The sequence below is a fragment of the Onychostruthus taczanowskii genome, unplaced genomic scaffold (assembly GCF_017590055.1).
Source record: "Onychostruthus taczanowskii isolate IOZ18803 unplaced genomic scaffold, ASM1759005v1 scaffold10, whole genome shotgun sequence".
Lineage (NCBI taxonomy): Eukaryota > Metazoa > Chordata > Aves > Passeriformes > Passeridae > Onychostruthus > Onychostruthus taczanowskii.
Genome location: NW_024496526.1, coordinates 2,762,912 through 2,787,863, shown reverse-complemented (window position 1 = coordinate 2,787,863; position 24,952 = coordinate 2,762,912). Strand labels below are relative to the sequence as shown.

At 57.9% G+C, this 24,952-nt stretch overlaps 3 protein-coding genes across 12 annotated transcripts; 2 read left to right on the top strand and 1 right to left on the bottom strand.

Annotated features, from left to right (window-relative positions):
• Positions 1 to 13: 13 nt before the first annotated feature.
• On the top strand, positions 14 to 9,902 carry PLCD4 (phospholipase C delta 4). Of its 9 annotated transcripts, XM_041404031.1 has the most exons (18): positions 43 to 131; positions 2,502 to 2,585; positions 2,712 to 2,764; positions 3,113 to 3,271; positions 3,763 to 3,991; positions 4,209 to 4,338; positions 4,840 to 5,071; positions 5,466 to 5,667; positions 5,935 to 6,079; positions 6,502 to 6,654; positions 7,018 to 7,158; positions 7,512 to 7,668; positions 8,071 to 8,187; positions 8,467 to 8,645; positions 8,781 to 8,916; positions 9,008 to 9,157; positions 9,285 to 9,400; positions 9,576 to 9,902. In XM_041404031.1, exons 2-17 carry the CDS (start codon positions 2,551 to 2,553, stop codon positions 9,389 to 9,391), a joined length of 2,325 nt encoding a protein of 774 aa, XP_041259965.1. In that variant the 5' UTR covers positions 43 to 131; positions 2,502 to 2,550; the 3' UTR covers positions 9,392 to 9,400; positions 9,576 to 9,902. The 9 variants fall into 9 exon arrangements, with proteins under 9 accessions (XP_041259997.1, XP_041259990.1, XP_041259965.1 ...); XM_041404048.1 differs by having other exon boundaries at positions 44 to 131; positions 2,715 to 2,764; positions 9,285 to 9,902; XM_041404024.1 differs by having other exon boundaries at positions 44 to 131; positions 9,285 to 9,902.
• Positions 9,903 to 10,051: 149 nt separating this feature from the next.
• On the bottom strand, positions 10,052 to 20,116 carry ZNF142 (zinc finger protein 142). The gene is made up of 9 exons (XM_041403993.1): positions 19,980 to 20,116; positions 19,232 to 19,559; positions 18,063 to 18,686; positions 17,561 to 17,821; positions 16,289 to 17,101; positions 15,881 to 16,058; positions 12,031 to 15,247; positions 11,038 to 11,143; positions 10,052 to 10,679 (listed from the first exon to the last, which is right to left on the bottom strand). Exons 2-9 carry the CDS (start codon positions 19,512 to 19,514, stop codon positions 10,180 to 10,182), a joined length of 5,982 nt encoding a protein of 1,993 aa, XP_041259927.1. The 5' UTR covers positions 19,515 to 19,559; positions 19,980 to 20,116; the 3' UTR covers positions 10,052 to 10,179.
• Positions 20,097 to 24,756, top strand: LOC121335723 (mitochondrial chaperone BCS1). 2 transcript variants are annotated; one of them, XM_041404117.1, is made up of 8 exons: positions 20,097 to 20,158; positions 20,939 to 21,315; positions 21,575 to 21,714; positions 21,831 to 22,025; positions 22,235 to 22,298; positions 22,655 to 22,824; positions 23,267 to 23,384; positions 24,075 to 24,756. In XM_041404117.1, exons 2-8 carry the CDS (start codon positions 20,996 to 20,998, stop codon positions 24,325 to 24,327), a joined length of 1,260 nt encoding a protein of 419 aa, XP_041260051.1. In that variant the 5' UTR covers positions 20,097 to 20,158; positions 20,939 to 20,995; the 3' UTR covers positions 24,328 to 24,756. The 2 variants fall into 2 exon arrangements, with proteins under 2 accessions (XP_041260051.1, XP_041260060.1); XM_041404126.1 differs by having other exon boundaries at positions 20,149 to 20,253.
• Positions 24,757 to 24,952: the final 196 nt, after the last annotated feature.

The window sequence follows — 24,952 nt, the reverse complement described above, 5'->3', positions numbered from 1 at the left end:
CCGATCTGGGCGGGGGGCCGGGGGAGGGCTCGCTGCCCGGGCGCTGCCGAGGGGCGGGCAGCCCCGGCTCCGTGCGGCGGCCGGCGGTGGAGCACCGGGAGCGGAGCGCAGCGGAGCGGCACGGAGAGCGGGTACGGAGCGGGCGTCCTGCGGAGGGGAGGGGGCGGCGGCGGCGGCGGGTACAGGGCTGCGACCTCCGGGTTCTGGGACCCCCTCTCTCGGGTTGCGGTGCCCCGGAGCGGCTGCACGGTTAGGGTGGCGTGGGACAGAAATGCCGGCGGGTTTGTCTCCTTTGCCATAAGGTGTGATTTGTCCCCTGAGCTCCAAATTCCTTGGGGTTTGCTGCCCCATCCCGGAGCCCCTTGTCTGTTCCCCGCTTCACCTCCAAGCCCGTCTGTCCCCGTCAGCTGCCGGCCGAGCAAAGCTCTAGGACAAGGGCAGTTTGTAGGCGCAGGGGGTGCCTGAAGCTGGGTGCGGGGGTCATCCTTCCCTCTTCTGGCACCCTTACCCGTATGGTGGCATTTTATTCTGCCGAGCGACTCTGCACTGGAGCGGCTGGGGACCGCTCACACTCACTGGCCCTCCAGCTCTGCTGGGGCCTCTGTCACCACCAGGAGAGACGCTGTGATGGCTCGGAGTGTGCTGGGGTAGCCGGGGCCGTTCTGGCAGCAGGCAGCTGCCCTGCGGGAAACTCGGGTTGGGTTTCTCCATACCCTGGCTCTCCTCCCGCTTGGCTCAACAATGTAATTCACACTGGGGCAAGGGGGCCTGCGTGGGGCCGGGCTGTGAGGGGCTCATGGCATCCCTCTCGCAGCTGGAGAGAGCAGAACAGATGTGTCCTTGCACTCACATGCTCTTCCTTGTGCTTCCTTGGCTTGGAGGGGGGCATCCCTTCTTTGCTGCACTTGTGCGGAAGGCACTGCTCCATGGTTGGGACTGGGAATGCTTGGGCCATGCTGGGAGCCTGGAAGGGCTGACACTGAGGGAGAAATTTAGCTCCAAACTCTCAGTGCAGTTAATGGGCCCAAGGGCTAGAAGCTGCCCCTTTGCATGCTGCTACCTTGTACACATGCATGGCAGGGTGCCAAGAGGACAGAACTGCTGGTGGCACTGAGCCCATCTTTGTCCCAGTTCAGCATGTCTGCCTGCTTCTCCAGTTCTGGTGCCACCCCAGCTTCCCTAAGACATGCCCATCTCCCTCATCTGCTGCAGCGCAGGGGCTGCAGAGCTGGTGAGCACCTGGAAGAGGCTGTGCCAGGCTGGGTGTTGCTGGAAAGTGCAGGCAGGGGGGTGACTGGGGTTGTTCCCCCTGCTTCCCTGCGGGCCATGGGATGCAGGGTCTGGGAGCACACTGTGGGGGGTGGATGTGGGGCACTTCTGGAGCTGTGCTAGCCAGCATCGGGCACCGACTCTGAAGGGCACAAGAGGAGCACCGGGCTATCCCCCATTTTTGGGTGTGGGCACTCCAAGTCCTGGGCCAGTGGGTCAGTGCCCTGTGGGTTGGATATGGGGGGATACAGGCACTGCAGCAAGTCCTTGCAGTCTGAGCCTTGCAAGAAGGACCAGTGTTGGGAAAGCACGGCCGCAGCACTGGGCGCTCCTGGAAGGCATTTGGGATGGCACCCCAGCTACTCCATGTGTCCAGCAACATGTGAGGTCCCCAAGAGTGGACATACGATCCCTATGTGCCCTGGGGACAGCCAAATAGCCATAGCTTGCTCCACAACTGGGGTGTCTCGCAAGAGCAGGGCCACAGCCCTGGCCCGTGCTGTCCTGCCCTGCTGAGCCGCACGGAGCAGGGGGTGGCTGCTGTCTGCCCTGAGAGCCCACAAGGGTCTGGCAGCTGGGCTTGGCAGCTGCCTGCACGCTGACGGCACCGGCTATTCCCAGCCCTGCACGACCAGTGCCTGTGCTGAGTCAGGGACCTAGGGCACAGCTGCCACCCCACACCCTGGCATAGAGCCCTTTGCTCCCAGGGACCCTGGGGCCCCTCCTGAACCCAAATCCCAGCCCACCAGCTGTGGCATCTGCTCCTCCAGGGCCCAGCTCCAGCACCTGGGTGACAGGCGCATCCAGTGATTTGTCAGCGTAATTAAAGTCTCAACAGCCTAATCAAAGCCTCATTGTCCAGTAGTATTTATAGTTCCACTCACTGCCATGTGCTCCCTGTACAGCTGCGGGTGCAGTCGCTGCCTGAGGTGCTGGTATTCCCTGTAGAGAAGAAGCTGTAGGAACTCAGGGTCATTGCTCTTCCTTGCTATCACAGCTGTGCCTCTCCCTTACTTTCAAATTTGCAGGTTGGGGTTCTTTCCTAGGTGGTGGGGGTGTTCTTGGGCACTGCCAGAGCAGTTTTTCCTGGTTTCAGGCACTGCTTCTTACCTGGGAGCAGCAACCTGGGAGCAGCAGGGCTCTAGTACCTGCTGGGCTGTGGGGCGTCAGTGCTGGCAAGTTTTTTTGTTTTCCACCAACACCTTTTGAGCTCCGGCTTCCCGGTAACACAGATTAATATTTCATGAGTTGGCGGTGTGAACTCGACACTTAAGGAATGCAATGACCCAGCAGGAGACAGACGCAGGTGCGCTCAGGTGCGGGCAGGGGCACACACACCTCACACACACGTGGGTATGCCTGGGGCCCACTCGGCAGGACCTGGGCACAGCATGAGGGTCTGACCTTGCTTCCCCCAGCCACTTTCTCTCTTCCCTCCCCAGCAGCTGCCAGCGTGGAGAAGGCAGAGCTATGGCATCGCTGCTGTGCAACGCCCGTGAGTGCCCCAGCGGAGATGGGTGCAGGGCAGGGCATTGGGCCATCTGGATTTATGCCGAGGCAAATCTGGCTTCTGGCTTGAGCTCACCTTGCTGCACTCAGAAGCATACCTACCCCACCATGGCCACTGGGATTTGGGCTTGGAAGCACCAAGGGTGGATGGGAAGGGTTGATGGGGAATTACCCTGTGCACCTCTTGCGGTGGAGGGAGTTTGTTTCTGGTTCGTCCCTCCTCCCTCAAGGACTGAGGGACCATGTGTGACCCCAGAGGTGAGAGGAGGCAAAGTACCAGGGCGCGGTGCCTGGATACCCCCACCCTCGGTGATGCAGCCCATGCTGCCCCCAGGCATCCAGCTCACAGACACGCTGGAGCAGATGCAGCAGGGGACTCTGATGCGCAAAGTCAAGTCCAAGAGCTGGAAGAAGCAGCGTTACTTCAAGCTGCAGGAGGACTGCATGACCATCTGGTACCAATCCAAGAGGACAGGCAAAACTGAGTCTGCTTGTGAGTACCAGCTGCTGTGTGGGCCATGAGGCCATCAGTAGGTTTTAGAGTGAACGGGAATGTGAAGGTATGGAGATTCTTAGGCCATGCTTGCTAAGGGTGCTGGGGGATTGAAGAAAGGCTCTGCATGCATGTGTGATCTCTTTTCACCCACACCTCTCCATGAAACATCCTGCCCCCAGCAGGACCTGTGGGGTCAAAAGGGCTGAGTAGAAATTGCAGCTGATACAAATGGAACCTCTGGAACGCCAGCGTAGGAGTAAGCAGACAGAGGGGCAGATGGATGACTGGCTGACTTGATAGTTCAGTGGTTAATGGATAGATAACTAGCTCAGTGGATGGATGGATGGATGGATGGATGGATGGATGGATGGATGGATGGATGGATGGATGGAGTAGAAGAGGTAATGGCTGGAAGATGTCTGTGGGCGGTACCCCTTGCCCTGTGGTCCTTGTCTCCTACAGACAGGCCTCCCCTCCCTCTGCCCCAGTCTCCATCAGCGATGTGGAGACGGTGCGGGAAGGGCACCAGTCGGAGGTGCTGCAGAGCGTGGCTGAGGAGTTCCCCCCGGAGCGCTGCTTCACCATTGTCTTCTACGGCCGTCGCGGCAACCTGGACCTCGTTGCTGGCTCGGCAGAGGAGGCACAGTGCTGGGTACAGGGCCTGCGTCAACTCATCGAGGTGGCCACCACCATGGACCAAAGGGAGAAGATAGACCAATATCCTTCCGGAGAGCACCACTCTGCCCCCCACACCCACTGCTGATCGTCCCCCAGGCCCTGCGTCTTCAGCCTTACCCCAGCGTGTGTGTAGCTGTTCTGGGTCTCACCACCTGCATCAGTGCAGGGCACAGGAAAAGATGCCCTCTGATACTACCCAGCCCCTTTTCTCATAGCCAAGGTCCTTTCCCTTAACATTTGCCCTGGTTTCCCGCACATGGATTCGTGACTGGTTCCAGAAAGCTGACAAGAATAAGGATGGGCGCATGAACTTCAAGGAGGTGCAGCGTCTCCTGAAGATGATGAACGTGGACATGAACGAGGATCATGCCCTGCGGCTCTTCCAGGTATGCACTGCACCTGAGAGCCTGGGGCCATTGGAGAGGGACTAGAGGCACTGCAACTAGCTGTACAACATCTCCTTGCAAAACATCTGGTCACATCCATCCATCCATCCATCCATCCATCCACCCATCCATCCATCCATCCATCCATCCATTTGTTCAGCCAGCTACCTGTTTACCCAAACAAACATCCATTTACTTGTTTATTTGTTAAACTAACATGCTCTTCCTTTCTCCCATTCATTTGTCCATCCAGCTCTTTATCTGTCTACCCAGCTAGGCAGCCATCTGCTTTCTTATCCCTCCCTTACATCCATCCATTGGTCCGCTCAGCCAGCCCTCAATCTGCCCATTTGTCCATTCCCCCATTGATCAATGCCTGTCACTGGTGTGGGGTCTCTGTGCCCTCTCTTTGGGGTGGAAGGATCCTCCCACAGCAACTTTGGTGGCCAAGACTCCCTGTTGTGCCCCATCTGGATGCTGAGGTAGCTCCCTTGCAAACAGGATGCTGACAAGTCAGAGTCGGGGACGCTGGAAGGGGAGGAATTTGTACTCTTCTACAAGGCTCTCACGCAGCGTGAGGAGGTGCTGAGCCTCTTCCAGGAATACTCTGAGGATGGAAAGAAGCTGACACTGCTGGAGCTGGCGGATTTCTTGCGGGAGGAGCAGCTGGAGGATGAGGGCACAGAGGAGCTGGCCATGGAGCTCATTGACAAATATGAACCATCGGAGACAGGTGAGAGCTGGTTCAGACATCAGCTGTGCTCTGCCTGTGGGCAAGGAGGGGTCACAGACTCACAGTCCCATGGCAGAAGCATTCCCAGCCCCATCCTGGTGCGAACAGAAGACTCACCAAGGCATGATCTGGGTGCAGTTTCCCTTTATTTGGTCTGTTCCTGGACCATTTTGGTGTAGAAGTTTGACTACCCATGGTGTGCAAGAACCAGCTTAGGGAGCCACTGCCCACCTTTCCAAAGTTACTGCCCTGCTGCATCTTTCTGTGCCCCAGACTCTGGCAGCAGCTGTGGCCATCAGTTTATGGATTCTGGGAGCCTCCAGCAGCCCTGTTTGCCCCTATTTTGTCTCTTCCACGTCCCTGGCTGTTGCTGAACCTCCCCCTGTGCCTGCAGCCCGGGCCCGCCATGTGCTGAGTGCTGATGGGTTCCTCATGTACCTCTGCTCCCTGGAGGGCTCCATCTTCAATCCCCAGCACCGGGGGCTGTGGCAGGACATGAGCCAGCCACTCTGCCACTACTTCATCTCCTCCTCCCACAACACCTACCTGATAGAGGATCAGATCCGGGGCCACAGCAGCATCGAGGGCTACATCAGGTAAAGGGACTGCTCCCTTCCAGCTGCCCTCCAATGCCCTCCCACCCCAGGGTCATGTCCTGAGCAGCTCCACAGGGTAAACCTCAGAAGCTCCTTTGCTCCTCTGCAGTCCAGCACTCCTCTGGCCATGCCCTGCATGCAGCAGCATCCTCACCCTTGGTGTGTGTCCCCTGGTCCCTTAGGGGTGCCACCCATGGGCAGAGGAGAGCGCAGGGAGCTGGTGCCCTGGATGAGTGCAGGATTCCAGGGATGACAACCCATTCCCAGGGCTCTGAAACGAGGCTGCCGGTGCCTGGAGGTGGATTGCTGGGATGGGCCAAATGGGGAGCCCATGGTGTACCACGGCCACACCTTCACCTCCAAGATCCCCTTCCGGGAGGTGGTGAGCACCCTGGGGAAGTACGCCTTCAAGGTAAGGCACCCTTCCCAGGTGCTGGTGGTGGTCCTCAGTGGGTGAGGATACATGGCAGTGGTGGGTCCCTGGAGGGGGAGTGGTGCTGAGGCTCACAGACCTGGTGATGCAGCAGGACTGGTCACACTGTGAGGAGGAGGGTGGCTGTGTCACTTTCTGGGGGATAGCACTGGGGGGTCTGACCTACAGCCTGCACTGTGCTGTGTTAGGGCTTGGGGGCTCATGCAGACATGGACTGCTGGAGGTGCAGGGGTGAGATGGGATGTGAGGGATACTGGGGGATTGGAGGGGTATGAAGGTCTCTGAGGAGAAACAGACACAAGGGGCTCCATCCTGGCACTGATCACACCTCGATGAAGCCCTTGTGAGAGCTCACCAGCCCCACCAAGGCTTATTTCCAGGTGTGCATGTTGCTCCCTCAGACCTCGGACTACCCGGTGATCCTGTCCCTAGAGAACCACTGCAGCATGGAGCAGCAGGAGGTCCTGGCCCAGCAGCTCAAGGACATCCTGGGGGAACAGCTCCTCACCACCACCATCGATGGGCATGTCCCCACCCAGCTCCCATCCCCAGAGGTATGGACAGAGCACGGCTGTGCAGGGCATCTCTGTCCTGCCTGAGAGTGCAGTCAGGAGGTGGATCTGCTGTTCAGCGAATAGGCCAACCTGTTCCAGCATGGTCCTGCTCTACTGGAGCATTTGAGGACACTGGGGATGGGTACTGTGTCCTCCTATTCACAGAAGTGCCAAGGCTGTCCCCAGGGGTGTCTGCCCATGTCCTGCAGAATTAGACAGTGGGGCAAAGCTCTCCTACCCCATCCCCTTCTGAGTGCTGAAGGGAGCTGGTTGTGCTGGCCTCCAGCAGTGCAGGACCCCAGGGCACAAGGCCCATGGAGGCACTGGGAAACACAAGGTGCTTCTCTATCCCCCACCCTACAGGAGCTGAAGCACAAGATCTTGCTGAAGGGCAAGAAGATTGGGCGGCTGGAGGACACCCTGGACGGGCCAGGGGATGAGGCACCTGAGGTGTCTGATGATGACAATGGGGCAGAGGCAGAGGAGGAGAGGAGGAGAGCAAAGGTAAGTGGCCCAGGCTGGGGACCAGCTGGGAGAGGTGAGCCCCTGGACACAGCTATGAGCTCAGGTGACATCTTACTGCTTAGAGGAGAGACAGAGACTGCAGAGACATCACCAGGCAGGGAGGACAGACTTTTTTGTCCCTGGCCATGCCAGACCTCTCTTTGTTGTGGTGGCAACATATTGGAGGTCCCCTGCTTGCTCTGTCAGGAAGACTGCTCATAGTAGGGATACTGCCACCCTCCAGCACACCCCTGGCTGCTCTTACCTGCCCTGGCTCTAGGGCCCCTGGCCTGGGTGAGTGCTGGTGGATCGTGCTCCCATCAGGAGGGTCCCAATATGGCTCTGCCTTGCAGAAGGACAAGGAGACCTTGGCACAAGCATTGTCCGACTGTGTCATCTACTGCAAGAATGTGCCCTTCCGGGGCTTCCAGGAGGCACGCAGCCATTCCCGGCCCTCGGAGATCTCCTCCCTCTCTGAAGCCAAGGCCAGGAAGCTCATTCGGGATGAAGGTGAGATGAGGGGTGCAGTGGCACCAGGTGACTGGGACAGAGTAGAGGGGGCTGATGGCTTCCTCATGGGTAGTGCCAAAGCCTCCTGACACTGGTGTTCCTTCCCTCTCTGGGAGAAACGGGGTCCAGTGGGGCTGTTCTGTGGGGTTTGGCTCTAGTAGGGGATGAGGTTATTGGCTTAGAAAACAAGGCAGGACACCTCGATTCCTGAGCAGGGAGAGGGATGAGAATTAGTGGGTGGGTGCATAGATAGATAGATAGATAGATAAATAGATAGATAGATAGATAGATAGATAGATAGATAGATGAGAGGATGGATGGATGGATGGATGGACAATACATGTGGGTGACTGTACGGGCCAGAGAATGACCCCACAAGTGGGCCTCCTGCTCTATCCCTAGGAAATGAGTTTGTTCGCCACAATGCCTGGCAGCTGACACGCATCTACCCCAGCGGCATGAGGACTGACTCCTCCAACTACAGTCCCCAGGAGATGTGGAACGTGGGCTGCCAGATCGGTATGGCCAGGGTGCAGCAGGGCTGTGGGCTGGGGACATGCCCTGAGTCCTGTGCTAAATGCCACCCTCAACACCTGTAGTGCCAGCTACAACCCCATCTGGAGCCAGGTTGGGTTGCCAGCTCTTGCACTGCCCTGGGGGATGTTCAAGCATTATCACCTTACTCCCCTATGCAACTCCACTTCTCTCTGGCTGTGGGGACAGGCTGGTTTTCAGCTCAAAGCAGAGTGTGGTATCTCCAAGCTGTTCTGAACCCTTTTCCCTGCCACCTCCCTCCAGTGGCCTTGAACTTCCAGACAGCTGGCATGGAGATGGACCTGTGTGACGGGCTCTTCAGCCAGAATGGCTGCTGTGGCTACGTGCTCAAACCACCCTTCATGAGGGATGAGGAGACTCTCTTCAACCCCAGTGACCCCAGCAGCCGGGAAGGCCCTGGCCCCATCACCCTGACAATCCAGGTACAGGATTGTGGAGAGACCCTGTGGAAGCTGTGACAGTGTCCTGGGGCTCTGTTGGTCCCAGACAGATGGGGACACTGTTGGGCAGTGTGCTGGAGCCAAGTGGCCTCACAAAAGACAGATTTGGCCCTGCAGGTAATCAGCGGGCAGCAGCTGCCCAAAGTGGCCAACAGCAAGGAGGGAGCCATCATTGACCCACTGGTGCGTGTGGAGATCTATGGGGTCCCTGCAGACCAGGCACACCAGGAGACCAAGTACATCGAGAACAATGGTGAGACCCACAGCAGTACCACGGCCCCTGCTGTGCCCAGGCACGCTCCCTGCTGTCCTTCACTCTCTCAGCACCTGCTCTCTCTTCCCAGGGTTTAACCCCCGCTGGGATGAGACACTGCAGTTTCAGATCCACGTGCCCGAGCTGGCCCTCATTCGCTTTGTGGTGGAGGATTATGACAAGACTTCCAGGAATGATTTTGTGGGTCAGTTCACCCTAGCATTTGCCAACATCAAACCTGGTGAGTGGCTGCTGCCCAGTGGTTTTGGGCACCCAGAAGAGCCCTGCAAGCATGTCTGGGGCTCAGCTGGGTACCAGAGAGGAGGGTGGGATTCCAGCTAGCCAGAACCTTGCTGTCCTTCCTGCAGGATATCGGCACATCCATCTCCTCTCAAAGGATGGCACCAGCATCCCACCCTCTTCCCTCTTTGTCCACATCCGCATCACTGAGCCACCTGGCCCTGAGGAGGACTGAGCTCGTGGGGTGAGCAGCACCCAGATGGAAGCCATAGAGCCAGCTCCAAGTAGCTGGGGCCACAGAGCCAACCACCTTGCCCTCTTTTTGAGCTGTTTGTCATCCCTGTGTCATTGTTGCTGCTGTGATTCCCTTTGCAGTAGCCTCTGAGGGCTGGAAAAAAGCACTGACCTCCCCTTTCCAGGTTCAGGATGCTGCTGTTCATGTATGAGTGTGGAGTCTATGCCAGTGGAGCTCCCTGTACCTGCCACAGGCACCTTGCCCTGGCCCACAGTCAGAGCTTTACTGTGGGGAGGAGAGATGGTGTGTGGCCCAGCTCTGCTGCAGGGGCTGGTCCCCTTCCAGTCAGGGGAGCAAGACTGAAGCTGTGCAAACCCCAGGGCTGGGCACAGCTGGGAGTGGAGTTGGTCCTCACTGCCCCCTAACCCTGCAGAGCCCCATCACATCCCTTGGCCCCTACAGCCCCAAATTAACCCTTATCCCATCCTTTCTCTGTAAGCAACTTAATAAATTGTTCAGTGACAAACAAGTTCAGGTCTGGGTGCAGAGGTGCTGGGGAGAGATGGGGAGCTGAGCTTGGGTTTGTGCTCCTTCCCTGTGGATACCTGGTCCACTGTTCACAGAGGGGTTCCAAACAGCACAAAGAAACAGTGTTAAAAGGAACTGAGCAATTTGTTTTATACAGTTGTGTATTTTACAACCCATATACATATATGCCTGTATATACACACACACATCTCTGCAGCAGGCCTGTGCCACCAGCGCCTCAAAGCAGTTGGGATGCAGCCTCACTGTGCTGTGCCATCCTTCTCCACAGGGCACTCTCCTTCTTGCTCCATCCTGGGGGCCCCCTTGGCCTGGCTCTCCCTCTGCACGCTGTGAAGGTGGACGGTGTGTGTGCTGGGGTCCTTTCCCACCCCCTGGCTAGGGTCAACAGCCCTGTGCTCAGGGTGATGCCGTTGGATGTGTTTGATAACCTGGAACTTCTGCTTGGCCTTGTAGGGGCAGTAGCGGCAGAAGAAGGGGTGCTCGTTGGTGTGGGTCAGGTAGTGGTGGCGCAGGCCAGCTGCCCAGCGGAAAGCCCGCCCGCAGGCGTTGCACACGTAGGGCTTCTCCTCGCTGTGCTTCTTCAGGTGAGTCTTGAGGAGAAAGCGTGTCTTGAAGGCCTTGCCACACTGCTCGCAGATGAAGGAACGGGCCTCCTGGTGCCGCGTCTCCTTGTGCACCCGCAGGGCGTCCGCGCGGTTGGTGCGGTACTCGCACTCATCACACCGGTACGGCTTCAGGCCTGTGGCAACAGGGAAGGGGATGGCACCGGGATGGGGGCACCGTGCTCTCCAGTCCACGGGTCTCACCATCCCTGTGACAGAGCATCAGTCCCCAGGGACTACCCCCTACATCCCATTTTGTTAGCAGGCACACCAAGATCCCCATTTCCAAGGCACCAAATAGTGCCTGGGGTCTGTGCCACCCACACTTCCCTCCCACCTGAGAGCACTGCCCCCACCCCATTAGCACAGGATAATGTACTGCCCCCTAAATGTCCTTCTCTGTCTCTAGCTGGGCCACTGGCAGAAAAGAAGCATGAAGCAGCCCCAACACCTTCCCCAGTGCTCGACAGCTTGTCCTCAGTGGGCAGCACTCACCCGTGTGCTTTGTCATGTGGTACTTGAGCTGGTTCACCCACTTGCATTTGTAGCCGCAGTCAGGGCAGAGGTATTTCCTCTCCTCCTTGTGGATCCGCATGTGATACTGGGCAGGAGGATAGGGTCAGGATGAGACCATGTCCCCAGCCCTAGGGATGTGCAGGGCTTTGGGGTGGCAGTGAGAGGCTCAAAGACAGTTCTGACGTCTCCAGCTGTATGGGGCAAGGAGGGCTGTGTGCTTGCTTGGCAGGCTATGGGCAAGGGGGATCCACACCAGAGTCAGGATGAAATTCCTGTACTGCTGAGCTGCTCTGTCCCAGCCTGTGGATAGCACAGGCTTTGCTCCCCAGTTTGATATGTAAGGCAGAGTCAAATTAAAAACCCAGCCCAACAGAGCTGAGCACATTGCACAGCCTGTCCCAGGTGGCCCCACGAGACTCCAGCTAAGCCTGGCCATTAAAAAAGTCAATACTTCTTTTAGCAAAACCAGACTACTTCTCCCTCCATTACCCTATGCCTCCATCACCCACACATTTCCTGTTCTAGGAAAAGCCCTTTGCCATGCATCAGGATGATAATCACCTACAGCAATGAGGGCAGGGTCACACTCTGCTTCCAAGAAAGCTAGAGGTTTCTCTGCACCTGTCTAACTGGCACCACAGAGTACGCTGAAGCCAGCAAGCAGCCAAACCTGGTTTTGAATGGTGCAAGGCTGGACCCAGAGATGTCAGCAAGAAAATAAGTGAACTTAGACTACTGCCACCTTCTTCCTTTGTTAAAAGTCTCCCTTGCCCTTAAACTGCAACAGCAGGGAAGAAATGTATTGTACTGACAATGACTTTTATCTGCTTGACTCCTATTTCTGTTCAGTATGAGCCACTGAACACTGAGGATGAAACCTCGCCTTGGGAACTTCTTCCCCAAATCCCTGTGGCTGGGTGCCCCTCAAGCAATGCAGATGGAGTAGGATACATTCCCAAGCAGAGCTCTTACCTTGAGACGTGAGGGGTCAGCACAGGCATATTTACAGAGGTGGCACTTGTAGGGCTTCTCACCAGTGTGGATGCGGATGTGCCACGTGATCTTTTGCCTGTTCTTGGTGGTGTACTCACAGTCTGAGCACTTGTACACGCGGGTGCCCCCATGGCCCTTCATGTGCTGGTCAAACACAAGCTGGTGCTGGCAGGCGAAGTCACAGAAAGGGCAGTGCAGGGGTTTGTCCTGGGGGGCAGCCGGCTCGTGGCTCTCCATGTAATGCCGCACCAGCTGCTGCCGCTCCTTGGCTGCAAAGCTGCACAGCTCACAGCGGTGGCTGAAATGCTGCGTCTTGTGCTCCTCCAGCGCCTCCCGCGTGGCAAAGGTCTCCTTGCAGGTGCTGCACTCCAGGTGTGGGTGCTGCTTCTGCACGTGGCACTTGAGCGTGGCCTCACTGTGACACACGAAGTCACAGCGTGGGCAGCTGTAGGAAACCTTCTCCTCGTGCCGTCGCAGGACGTGCTGCTTGAGGGCCGTCTCAGAACTGAAGCGAGCCTCACAGCGGGAGCAGCCAAAGTTGAGCTCGCCGTGGTGGCAGCTGTTGACGTGGCGGGTGATGTCATTCTGCAGGTAGCTGCTGTAGTCGCAGAGCGGGCAGAAATGGGTGGGCGTCTTCTCATGCACGCGCAGGCGGTGGATGCGCAGCTTGGAGTTGGTGCCGAAGGTCTGGCTGCAGATGCCGCAGGCGATGCGCCCCACGCCGGTGTGCAGGGACTGGTGGGCCTCCAGGCGGTAGCGGCGCGTGGTGCTGAACTCGCAGTAGCGGCACTTGTGTGGCTTCACCCCCTCGTGCTTGATGCGGACGTGCTGCCGCAGGCACCGGGCCTGCTTGCAGGTGAACTCGCACTGGCGGCACTGCAGCTGCGGCCGCTTGCTGTAATGCTTGCGGTGCAGCCTGCGGTGCAGCCGCAGGGCTTTGGCCACCTTGGAGGTGAAAGGGCAAGAGGTGCAGCGAAACTCACCCAGGGTCACGCAGCCCCTCTTCTTGTGAGTCTTCATGGCCCGTTCCTGGTGGCAGGTGAAGGGGCAGGTGGGGCAGGAGAAACGCCTCCTCTTGGGCAAGGTGGCTTTTGGTGGGGCTGCGTCCATTGGGAGCTCACTGGTCTGGTCTTTCTCAGCACTGAGTGGATCCCCCTCAGGGAGTTCAGTCCTTTGGGGTTTGTCCTCAGGATGCACGATGTGCTTTTCAGCACAGTGGCTCTTGAGGGCCCGCCGGGAGCGGAAGGTTTCAGGGCACTGGGAGCACCAGAACTGCTCCAGGTTCCGGCAGCCATCCTCCACGTGGGAGGTGATGGTGGTGACACGGGAGCACACAAAGGAGCAGGCATTGCAGTGCAGCTTCCCTCCCTCCAGTCGGTATTTCTCTGAGGGTTTCCCAGGCTGGGAGGCATCAGTAGCTCCACCTGGCACAGTCCCACCCCCTAGCTGGGGAGGCTCTTCTGCCACCTCTGTGCTGTCACCCAGCAGGGATTTCTCAGAGGCATGACAGCCTGATGTCTGTGCCCCAGCCAAAGGAATGCCTGCTGCTTGTGTTTTATCAGGTAGCAGTTCAGCTTCCCAAGGGCTCTCAGCATGCCCAGACTCCTCTGAGCCTCCCTTCTTGCTCTCTGCTGTTTCTGTACTGTTATCGCCAGCCTGGTCAGCAGGCTGGCACAGTCCAGGTGCCTCCTGATTGGTTGGTTTGAGAATCTTGTTGTTCTTCAGGAGAACAGGGCACTTCTTTAGGAGGTGGGTGTTGAGTCCCCTCTGCTGCTTAAAGCTGGCGCCACACTCACGGCACACGAGCGGGGCCCGGCGGCTCTGGCAGCTGGCTTTGGAGTGCAGGGACATGGATTTCTCCTTCCGTGTGATGTACGAGCACTTCTCACACTTAAAGACCTGGCTCTCCGACTGCACCACCAGCATCTGCACCCTGCCCTCCAGCACCAGTGTCTCTGCCTGCTCTTTGTCCTGCTTCCGCAGAGCCTTCAGCACTGACTCCGAGCCGCCCCCGGCATTGTCACCGGAGGTGGGTGCATCCTCTGGGGCAGGCAGGTGGCCCTGTTCAGGTGTCTTCAGCATGCTGAGCCAGGCCTCTGGAAGCTTGGCTTGGCTGGTCTCTCTCTCCTCAGTGTCTGCCATGACCTTGTGGTGGTCTGAGCATGACCCCTCAAGGTGGCCCATGTCCTCCTTTAGGGTGTCTTTTCCCTGGTTGTCTCCTGCTGCTACACTGCCCTTCACCACCCTGTCTTCCTGAACATCTACCTCTTCCTCAAAGTCTGGGATGTCTTCGAGTGTATTGCCACTGTCCTCCAAGCCAAGGCCATCCCGGGAGCCCAGCATCTCATAGGCTGCAGGAGGCTCCTTGCAGGACAGCATTTCCACGCCCTCTGGCTGGGTCACACAGGCTTCTGCAGTCAAATTCTCCAGGAGAGGGTCAGACGAGACATTCAGTGCCTCCAAGTGCAAGGTGCAGCTCTCTGCCACATCTTCAGAAACAGTGAGCTCAGCAGATCCTGTGGCAGCATCTCCTTGCATGCAGTCTTCTTCCAGGGCATTGCCAGCAATAGGACAGCTCTGCCCCCCACTGCCTCTCTCTGCCTCGCTGCTGCTCTCTGGTGGAGCAGCATCCTGCTCAAGGAGGGGCACTATGAACACCTGCTGGTAGCCCTCTTCTCCCTGGGACTCCACCTGGGATGGCTTCTCCTTCATCCACTGCTCCTTGCCAGTGAGGGGGGAACTGGCATCCACATGCAGGGCTGCACCGACCTCATAGCCAAAGAGTGCCTCAGATGAGCTGATCTCCAGCTCTTTGCTTGCGTAATTCTCCAGCCAGTCCTTGTCACCAGGAACGTAGCCATGAATCTTGCGCTTATGGAAGAAGAGGCTGGTGTTACTGAAGGTGCAGTAGGAACAGAGGGCACAGCGAAACTCCTTCTGCTTGGTGTGCTTGCAGTTCTCATGGTTCAGCAGCGCCTGCTTGTACTTGGTCTGGTAGGTGCAGTACTGGCACTGGAAGATAGGTACCTGGTAGTTCTGCGAGTGCTTCGCCTGCATGTGCTTCTGCAGCTCGTACTTGCGCTTGCAGGCGAAGCCGCACACCTCGCAGATCAGACTCTTACCCTGGTGCCGCAGCTTGTGGCTGCTCAGCTGGTCAGCACGGTGACACCGGTACGAGCACTGGTTGCACTGGTACCTGCAGGGACAAGCAGAATCGGTCAGGCAGCATGAGGAATTGGGGCAGGCTGAGCTTCATCAGGCACGCTGAGCTCTCCTTCCCCATCCCAGACAAACAGGGAAGGGATACTGTTTGGTTTGCCAGATCTGATCTTTGCCATCCAGACAGTTCTTACCACAGGCAATTCCTCCCTGCTGCAGCCCTTAGCACTTCTTATGCTTTACACCCCCAGCCTGGGGACTGGAGATAGATTCCCTGAGTATTCCATACAGTCACCGTGTTAGACACACATTCTCACATGTGCATGCCAACAGCACTTCCAGCATCCCTGGAGGCAGACTAGACCCAAAGGAGGCGAGAATCTGGCAGACCTGAACACGCCTTGACCCACAAACACCAGCAGAGCAATGAACCCAAGCTGAGAGTTGCACCTCTGAGGTAATACATCTCCTTGGTGGCACAGAGACACCAAAAATAGCTTTGCCTCCACAGCTCCATGATGTAAGTTCAAAACCCAAATTTCTTATGTACCAGAAAGGGCAGGGCAGGCATGAGAAAGTCTGGCACACAGTGCAGCCAGAAGCAGACCCCTGGAGCAGGATTTGGGGAGCCCTGACTATGCTGCCAAGCCAGTGGAGCAGGGGGTCTTACCGGAGATCTCCGGTGTGCTTGCGCATGTGGACGTTCAGGTAATGCTTCCACTTGGTGATGTACCCGCACTCGGTGCACATGAAGTTCTTGTCGTTGGAGTGGGTCAGCATGTGCTTGGACAGGTAGCTCACATCCCGGCACGTGAAGTCGCAGAGCTCACATTTGTGAGGTTTCTCTCCTACATGCAACACACAAAAGCTTTCAGCGTGACAGCAAGATAAAGGAACATGGCAGGGAAACCAGCTCAGCAGGGAGCATGCAACAACTTCAGGCGAGTGATCCTGGGCAGGCAAAGCTGGTGGTGAGACCCAGGAATCCTGACCCAGCCCTCCCTGCCCACCCAGAGGCAGGACAAGACACCTTCCCCATCCCAGCTCAGCTTTTGGGACCCCTACAGGGGACACCCACCAGTGTGCAACAGCATGTGCCGGATGAGCACCCGCTTGTGCGCTGTGGCGAAGGCACACTCAGTGCACTTGTGGATCTTCTCATTGGCGTGCATCTTGCCCACGTGGTCGTGAAACTCCACAGGGTTGAAAGTGGCATAGGGACAGAAACTGCACTGGAGCTGCTCACTGCCCGGGTGACCCTGCTTCTTGTGCTTGCGGAAAACGTGCTTGTTGGAGCAGATGAAGTCACACTGCTGGCAGTGGAAGGCGTAGTGGGTTTTCCGGTGAGCCTCCATGGCCTCAGCCGTGCCGAAGAGCAGCGAGCAGGCATGGTACTTGCACTCCACCGCTTTGATGCCGTGAGCATCCTTGAGGTGACGGACAAACTCCTTACGGTCCTCTGCACAGTAGTTGCAGTCCCCATGGAAGCAGCTCAGCCTCTTGGGTTCGGCTTTGTGAGTCTTCAAGTGCTCCTTGAGGGCCTGGCTGAGCCGAAACTTCTCCTCACAGACAGGGCAGGAGTAAACATCGGAGTAGAAGTTGGAGATGTCCTCGTGCATGCTGGCCATGTGGCGGTTGAGAGCGTTCTTCTCCACTGAGCTGTAGTGGCAGAGAGGGCAGCGATGAGCCTTCTCGCCCGTCTCCCGCATCATGTGGATTTTCAGCTTGCTTTTGCTGGTGAAGTACTTGTGGCAGTTGGGGCACTGCAGGCTGGGGTCAGGGAAGTGCAGGTGGAGGTGCTCTACCAGGTGGGTCCGCTTTTTGAAGCACCGCTTGCATTCGGGGCACATGTGGGTTTTGTAGAGGTACTCGGAGCCTTCTGCAACATCCCCTGAGGGAACAAAGGAGGGGAAGGAGTTAATAGGGAAAAGATGGAGAGCACAGGCAGATGTTCTGTCCCTGATCCAGTTGTGCCAGGATGAGGGTTTATACACACGTGCAGTCACACAGCCACCACCTAGTCAGATGGACTGTCCCCGCCCCAAACCACCAGCACACTTCACGTGAGTTCTTTCCAACTCAACACTGGCAAAGCACAGCCTACATCAGGCCTGCCCATGTGCCCCTGGTCCCTAAAGCCAGGCAGACCTTTGCCTAAACCTGGCAGCATGCATCAACAGGAAAAGAAGAGACATATTTGCTGGGGCAGGGGCTGGGGGAATAAATGCACTGGTACATGCAGGAAATGTGAGGTCACTCACCAACCTGGGCCACATTTCCCTGCCAAACCTGAGGATGTGGTACTTGTTCACAAAGCCTGAGCAGCTCCTGGTAAGGCCCTGCGTCCTACCTTTGAAGTGCTGTGCCTGTGGCACTCCAACTTTTTTGGGAGCTGCCTTCCCATCCTCCTTGGCCTCAGTTTCGCAGAGGCTCTCGCCATCCTCTTCTGGTGACTCATCCCCACTGCTGTCCGAGTCCTCTTCTCCAGCTGATGCTTTCTGTCCCTTCAAGGAGCTGTCCTCAGTACCTGCAGGCTTTGCCGGCCTGGCTTCTGCTGTGCTGGCTTTCCAGCCAGGGTGGCAATCACCTGGCTCCTCCTGCCCTGCTGATGCTGTTTCAGTGGGGAAAGACACGAGATCATCATGTTCCATGCAAGAGGAAGCCACCCACACACACGCAGAAAAACCACCTGGCTAAGATGGAGGGCACAAACCACGCTGCAGGGAAGCACAAACACAGGGTTCCAGCCCTCCAGCTTCACTCCCCCACCACTCCTCCAGCTGTAACTGGGATGCACAGACACAGCCAGCCTCTGCAGCACCCACAGGCCCCAACTCCCCACCCAGCCATACCCGATGGCAGGATGCAGCACTTGTCAAGGCTGCGGGGGTCGCCTGTTGTGGGCATCTCAGAAGGGGACTCTGTGGTGTGTCCCTTCCTGTGCTGCCAGAAGAGCTTGGCGTTGGCTGTGATGAAGTCGCAGTGGGCGCAGTGGAAGGGGAAGTGTGTCCGGTGGTGCTGCTCCATGGCCTGGCGGCTGGGGAAGAGCAGCGGGCAGGCCCGGCAGGCGCAGGACACGGGGGAGGCCCCGTGCAGGTGGCGCAAGTGACTGCGCAGCTGCTTGCGGTCCTCTGTGGTGAAGTGGCAGCCCCCCTCGGGACAGGGCAGGGCTCCCGTCGGGGCACGGTGGGTCTTGAAGTGCTCCTTGAGTTGGCCAGGCTGCAAAAATGCCTCCTGGCAGACGGGGCACAGCAGGCACTCGGGAGCAGAGCCCTCCTGTGTGCTGGCTCCGGGCAGCTCTGAGCCCCTGGGATCACTCTGGCTCTCGCTGGCAGAAGCCAACAGTGCCCCTGGGAGTTCCAGGTGCTCTTGGGGGGGCAGCAGCAGGCACTGGTGCTGGGACAGCAGGGAGGCCTCTGAGAAGCTCTGGCCACACCTCTCACAGAAGTACAGCTCCACTACCTTGACGAGAACCTCTGCAGAGAGCAAGGGACGAGCATTAGAAGGAGCTTTTTCCAGGCCCAGAGCTTGGGACTGGTGGTTCAGTTCCAGCTCTGGACAAGGAGAACAAATCTCTCTTGCCACAAATTACATTTTGGGAACCACATCCCCCATAAGAGAGGAAATACCACCACCCAGGTGGCCACAATAACCAGTTCTGTCCCTTTGCACCTCTGAAGCATGCAGAGATGAGAGGCTGGCCTGGCCCAATTCCTGTTAGGATGTCCAGTGCCCACACTGGACCCACATGGGAAGCATGCTGGGGGGTAGGAGTTCAGGTGGAGATCTCTGCCTGGTCCTTACTGATGGCCTGGAGCAATCCCCTCACACAGCATGCAGCTCCCACAGCCACTCTCCCCATCCACACACCCAGCTGTTGCCAGGTCGGTGCTCAAAGGTGGCACCAGACTCATGATGCAGGGTTAAAGATCTGAGGGCACCTGGGACAGGGACCCTGGCCAGACCTCTCTAGCTCTGCTGACTGCAGTGGGGCCCATTCTGCATTCCCTGCACCCCATACCTGTGGCACTGGCCACGTTGCTCAGTGTCACGTTGCCAGCCACTGCCTCGATGAATATTTCCACATTGCTTCCTTCAGCGTGAGCCCCTTCCCCAGGCATCGATGCCTCTGCCAGCAGCAGGTCCTGGCTGGCAGCCAGTGGGGGTGTCCCAGCCAGACCAGCGCTGGCCACGCCAGGGCTCCCCACGGCTCCCACCTCTCCCGGGGTGGGCAGGAGCAGCTCCGAGCACAGGGTCTCCATCTCCCTGCTGGCACCCTCTGATACAGCCACTGCTGCGCTCATTGCCACCGGGCACTGCCTTGGCGCTGGGCCGGATGACCTCTCAATCTGAAACAGAAGAAAGCACTTCAAATGAGGGACATCCCAGAGCCCAAGAGGATTCTGGGGAGCAGCCAGTCTCGAGGCAGGGTATTTCAATGCTGGCTCCTTTCTGCAGTGTCCCAAGCGGGCTCCTGGCAAGCCCTCCGTCACGGGGTAGACAAGAGCGCAAGGACACCTGTACGTTCTCCCCGAGCCCAACACCCAGGGTTTGCACCCTGGGCCGGCCCCCGAGCCCACCCTCAGAGCCGTGCCCAGCCTGCAGCCAGCAGGTGCCCTCACGAGTCCCGCCGGGCCAGGCTCTCCCCAGCCCCTCGCCTTTCACCCCGGGCTGTCCCCGGCACCCCCAGCCCCTCACCCCAGGCTGTTCCCGGCCCTCCCAGCCCCTCTCTCCTCACCCCGAGCTGTCCCCAGCCTCTCGCCCCTTACCCAGGGCTGTCACCGAAGTCGCCTCAGCCCGGGCTGTCCCGGCACATCTCGGTGGTGGCGTCGGGCGGAGAGCGCCGCCCTTTGTGCCCGTCGCGCAGCCGCTCTGCCCGGCCCGGCCAGCCCCGCTCTATGGTGCGGCCGGAAGCGGCGCGGGCGGGAGCGGAAGCGGCGCGGTGCAGGTGAGCGGCGGCGGCACCGGCTGGAGCGGGGGCGAGAGCGGCGCGGGATCCTCCGCGGAGTGGCCGGGGCTGGGGCTCTGCTGCGGGGAAGGCCGGTGTGGATCCGGGTCTTTTGCAGGGGAGGGTGGGGCTCTTGCAGGGGGGCTGCGGGACCCTGCCCAAGGGACGCTGCGCCCGGTAAGGAGGAAGGTCACGCCTTACCCTGGTGGAGGTGGGATTCTGTACCGGAGAGAGCAGAGCGTGTCTGTGTCTGGCGGGGAAGGCTCCCCCTCGATCCCAGTACATGACAGACCTGCGGAGGGAGGTGGAGAAGCTTCAGGCCCCCGGAGCCTGCGGCTATAATCTAGACACAGAGGTGTGCCTTCTACCGCCGTCGTGTGCCCGTTCTCAGCAGCAAAGACCCGGCTCTTGGATCAGCCTGGGGATGTGCTTCAGCTTTTTCAAACGATAAACCTTAAGTAATTGCAGTGCTCATGATTTCTGGCTGTTCAAATAATAAAACCCTGTAAAACTCTGGCCTTGATGTCTTGACTGAAGAAGCTACAGATGCTCCTGTGCTTCTTCAGGAGCCTCCTGGGCCCTCTCCTGCTTGGCTCACCCAGTGGCCTGCAGAGAGGGAGAAGGTTCCTGCAGCCAGCAGGAACACTTGGTAATAAGCAGAAATGTGGGAAGTCCAAACGTGCCAGGTACCCCTTCACCTTGAGGCCTGGCCATGATAAAGGGCAGGGAACTGTGGGTGATCTGTTGTGTTTCTTGCTACCATTCAGTTTTTCCTCACAGGTTTGTTGCTGGAGTGCAGAAACAATGCTGTGGAAAGGAGCTGCCTAACCTCCCACCATGCCCCTTTCTGACTTTGTCTTAGCACTGAAGGACAACCCTTATTTTGGGGCTGGGTTTGGCCTCGTCGGGGTGGGCACAGTCCTGGCAGCAGCCCGTAAGGGGGCCCAGTTTGGGCTGGTGGCTTTCAGGCGCCACTATATGATCACATTGGAGGTGCCCAGCAAGGATAAGAGCTACCAATGGCTGCTGAACTGGGTCTCCCACCACGCCAAGCATACGCAGCACCTCAGTGTTGAGACATCATACCTGCAGCATGAAAGCGGGCGTGTCAGCACCAAGTTCGACTTTGTCCCCAGCCTCGGGAATCATTTCATCTGGTAAGGGAGGGTAAGGGAAGGCAGTCTGGGGTTTGAGCCTCACTTTTGCACATTGAGGGTGTGTAGAGGCAGTGGAGAGGGTCCTGCTTCCTCTCTGGGTCTGGGTTAGGGCAGGGGATGACGAGTAGCAAGAGCAGCCTGTACTCAGCAGTGTGAAATGATTTCCTTACATGAGACGAGTGTTCTTGATGCATGAACCAGGTGAGGCGCAGCTGAGTGGTGCTGGGTCACTGTACACCCTCCTGTGTTCCTGCCCCAGGTACCGCAGGAAGTGGATTCGCGTCGAGCGCAGCCGGGAGACGCAGATGCTGGACCTGAACACAGGGACCCCCTGGGAGTCCGTCACCTTCACTGCGCTGGGCACTGACCGCGAGATCTTCTTCAACATCCTTCAGGAAGGTCTGTAGGGGAACTGTGTGGGGTCCTGCTGGGAACTGCCTTGCTCCCTGGAGATGCCCAGGGCTTCACAGGAGATCCTCCTCCCTGGCAGCTGTCCCCTCTGGCTCTCTCTGCAGCCCGGGAGCTGGCGCTGCAGCAGCAGGAGGGGAAGACGATCATGTACACGGCCGTGGGAGCAGAGTGGCGGCAGTTCGGCTTCCCCCGCCGCCGCCGGCCCCTCAGCTCCGTGGTGCTGGATGAAGGCGTGGCAGAGAGGCTGGTTCAGGACGTGAAAGAGTTCATCAACAACTCCAAGTGGTACAATGAGAGAGGCAAGGCTCTGGTGTGGTGTGCTCTGTACGGGGTGGGGTGGGGCAGGATGCTCATGGTCCTCTCTGGAATTGGCTGTGGAGAGATTTTTCCCTGCCGCTTACTTTCCCAAGGTGTATCCTCTTTGTGAGCTCACCACAGCACCACAGCTTGGAGGGAGGGAGCACAGAGCAATCCAGGTGGTTATCCTAAAAGAACACTGTCTTCTTAGGGATCCCCTACCGAAGAGGCTACCTGCTTTATGGTCCTCCTGGATGTGGGAAAAGCAGCTTCATGTGAGTACTGTCAGCTCCATGCCCTGGGCCACAGCAGTCTTGGATGGGAAGGTGTGGATGAGCTTGGGTTTGGAATACAGGAGTGGGCTGTGCCTTATGTGTGGTTTCTATTGTAAGCGTTTGCATTGCTGGCACTGTGACAGGTCAGGGTGACAAGCCCTTTGTGCCCTTGCTTTGCACAGTGCTGCATGGTATGGGTGGGCTGAACAGGGGCTTCTGCCTGCCCCTTAGATCTGATCCTTGCTGGGAAAGGACTCCTCTGCCCACTCCCTTACTGCTAAGGGGAAAAATCTGATTTTTCCTTGACTGACAGCTTTCCCACTGTGATTCATCCTTGTGGTTTGTGTCCTTTCCAGCACAGCCCTGGCCGGGGAACTGGAGTACAGTATCTGCCTGCTGAGCCTCAGTGACCACAGCCTCTCTGATGACCGGCTCAATCACCTCCTGAGTGTAGCACCACAGCAGAGCATCATCCTCCTGGAGGATGTGGACGCAGCCTTTGTCAGCCGGGACCTTGCTGCTGAGAGTGAGCACTGCTCCTGTTCCTGGGCCAGCAGCTGGAGGGAGGTTCTGTGGCTGTACCTGAAAAAATGTTTTGACTCTGGGCTGCTCAACTGCACTAGCAGAAACCAGGAGTGGAGGAGTCTCTCAGGCCTCAGGGCCCAAACTGGAACTTGTCCAGTTTTGGCTGGGCTGTAAAAGGGAATTTGGATCCTTTACCCTCAGGCAAAGGTCCTTCTCCTGCCCAGCTACTTTCAGGATGATGGAGAAGGTGGCTTTCCTTCTCTTTTCCTTTGTGTTCCCATGGGTGTGTGTGGGCAGGGGAGGTGAATGTGCTGCCAGCCAGACAGAGGGTCAGCCTCCAAGCAAGGAGTGAGTGGGGAGCTTGGCATAAGCCTCAGGTGATAGGAAGGTGGCCCCGAGCCTGTGTAGCCAACAGCTACAGTCTCAGACACCTCTGTTCGCAGACCCAGCTGTGTACCAAGGCATGGGGCGCCTGACCTTCAGTGGTCTCCTCAATGCACTGGACGGTGTGGCCTCCACAGAAGCCAGGATTGTCTTCATGACTACCAACTACGTGGACAGGTCAGAGCTGCCCCTGGGAGGGAGCGGGGTGGGTAGCACAGGAAAACCTTGCTCCCTTTTGCTGGGCTTTATTTATTAAATTCTCAAGCATGAAGACTGGGGGTTCAGATTTCTCACATCCTCCCTTGGGATGCAAATCCTTTGATTGCTGATCAGGACCTCTTTTGCTGGAGCCTCAGATGCCTACTTGGTGTTCAGAACATGGTTGTGTCCTTCAGGAGTGGTACCACCTTCCTGCCTGTGGGGAGCTGCAAGTTTGGGGGTTGTGTCCATGCTGCGAGTGAAGCGCTGGTGCCATGAGCAGCCCTGGGTCAGTGGGATGCAGCCTGGGCTCACGGTGCCTCCACAGCTGCTGTGCTGTGGCAGGCTTGATTCGCTACAGACTGAGCTGCCCTAGGGGTTTGTTCAGAGTTGGCTCATGGGACAGAGATGGGCAGAGCTGTTTCGCAGGACATTCTTGTCCTCCTTTAGAGTCAGTCTTTCCCCAGCTCTCTCCTTTATTTTTGGGTTGACTTCTCCCCTCAATCTCCCCAGGGATGAACCTGTTTGCCCCCTTCACCATCTCACAGTGCATGACACTTTGCAGGAAGGACAGGGGCTGTGCTAGTGTGGACAGGGGTTTCCTGCAGGACCCACCCTAAACAGATGCTTTGATCAGGTTTTCTAGCCCCACCCTTTGTCTCTTGCCAGGCTGGACCCAGCGCTGGTGCGTCCTGGCCGTGTGGATCTGAAGCAGTACGTGGGCCACTGCTCCCGCTGGCAGCTCGCCTGCATGTTCCAGCGCTTCTACCCCGAGCAGCCCCCGGCTGCAGCCCAGCGGTTCGCGGAGCAGGCGCTGGCAGTCTCCAAACAGATCAGCGCTGCCCAGGTGCAAGGCCACTTCATGCTTTACAAGACAGACCCTGAAGGAGCCACTTCAAACATAAGCTCCAGCCTGCTGTGACCAGGGGCCAGCTTTCCCTTGTGTCACTGAGAGGACTGGGACAAAGATTTCACCATGCTGGGGATGCCATGAAGCTGCCCACCTGCACAGGCCAGGTCTCAGTTCACCTCTACCTCTCCTATGCCTTGGTTTTGGAGAGTCAGAGCTGCCAGCCAGCAAGAGAGGGAATCTGGCTCTTGCTGCTCCCCAGACGTGGGTGCTATTGCACCAGCCCTGCTCACCAGTGTGTGCCTCATGTTGGGATTGCTGTAAGCTACCAAGGCTCCTGGTGTGAATCCCCTTCCTTGTGGGTCAGCCTGGAGGTACCCCAGAAGGGCATTTCCTTTGGGCAGGACACTGGGGTTCTACACTGCTAAAAGTGTCTGTTTTTTTTTTAAGGACAGTGGTCTCACTAGTTTGTGAATATCCTCTGTGAACTGCACAACACAACTCTTGTCTCTCTGGTTCGTTTTCCTGTTAGTTGCCCCTCTATCCAGCTGCTGGTCCACAGCCCTCCTGACCAGGGCCTGGAAAGGCCAGTACTGCAATTCCAGAGTGTTTCTGAAAAAAAATAGCTCCTAAGAGACAGCTCATTGTCTCTCAGACTCCAGGCTGGTGACATTGGTCTTGCTGAGTTATGATGCCA

What these genes read in the sequence shown, in the direction of transcription:
- PLCD4 (XM_041404031.1), top strand. Translation starts at nt 2,551, where the DNA reads ATGACCCAGCAGGAGACAGACGCAGGTGCGCTCAG. An exon ending in CCATCACCCTGACAATCCAG is followed by an intron (nt 8,646 to 8,780) that starts GTACAGGATTGT and finishes TTGGCCCTGCAG; the next exon opens with GTAATCAGCGGGCAGCAGCT. An exon ending in ATTTGCCAACATCAAACCTG is followed by an intron (nt 9,158 to 9,284) that starts GTGAGTGGCTGC and finishes TCCTTCCTGCAG; the next exon opens with GATATCGGCACATCCATCTC.
- ZNF142 (XM_041403993.1), bottom strand. Translation starts at nt 19,514, where the DNA reads ATGAGCGCAGCAGTGGCTGTATCAGAGGGTGCCAGCAGGGAGATGGAG. An exon ending in CAACGTGGCCAGTGCCACAG is followed by an intron (nt 18,687 to 19,231) that starts GTATGGGGTGCA and finishes TGCTCTCTGCAG; the next exon opens with AGGTTCTCGTCAAGGTAGTG. An exon ending in CCACATGACAAAGCACACGG is followed by an intron (nt 10,680 to 11,037) that starts GTGAGTGCTGCC and finishes CTGTTGCCACAG; the next exon opens with GCCTGAAGCCGTACCGGTGT.
- LOC121335723 (XM_041404117.1), top strand. Translation starts at nt 20,996, where the DNA reads ATGCCCCTTTCTGACTTTGTCTTAGCACTGAAGGACAACCCTTATTTT. An exon ending in CTCGGGAATCATTTCATCTG is followed by an intron (nt 21,316 to 21,574) that starts GTAAGGGAGGGT and finishes TTCCTGCCCCAG; the next exon opens with GTACCGCAGGAAGTGGATTC. An exon ending in CTTCAACATCCTTCAGGAAG is followed by an intron (nt 21,715 to 21,830) that starts GTCTGTAGGGGA and finishes CTCTCTCTGCAG; the next exon opens with CCCGGGAGCTGGCGCTGCAG.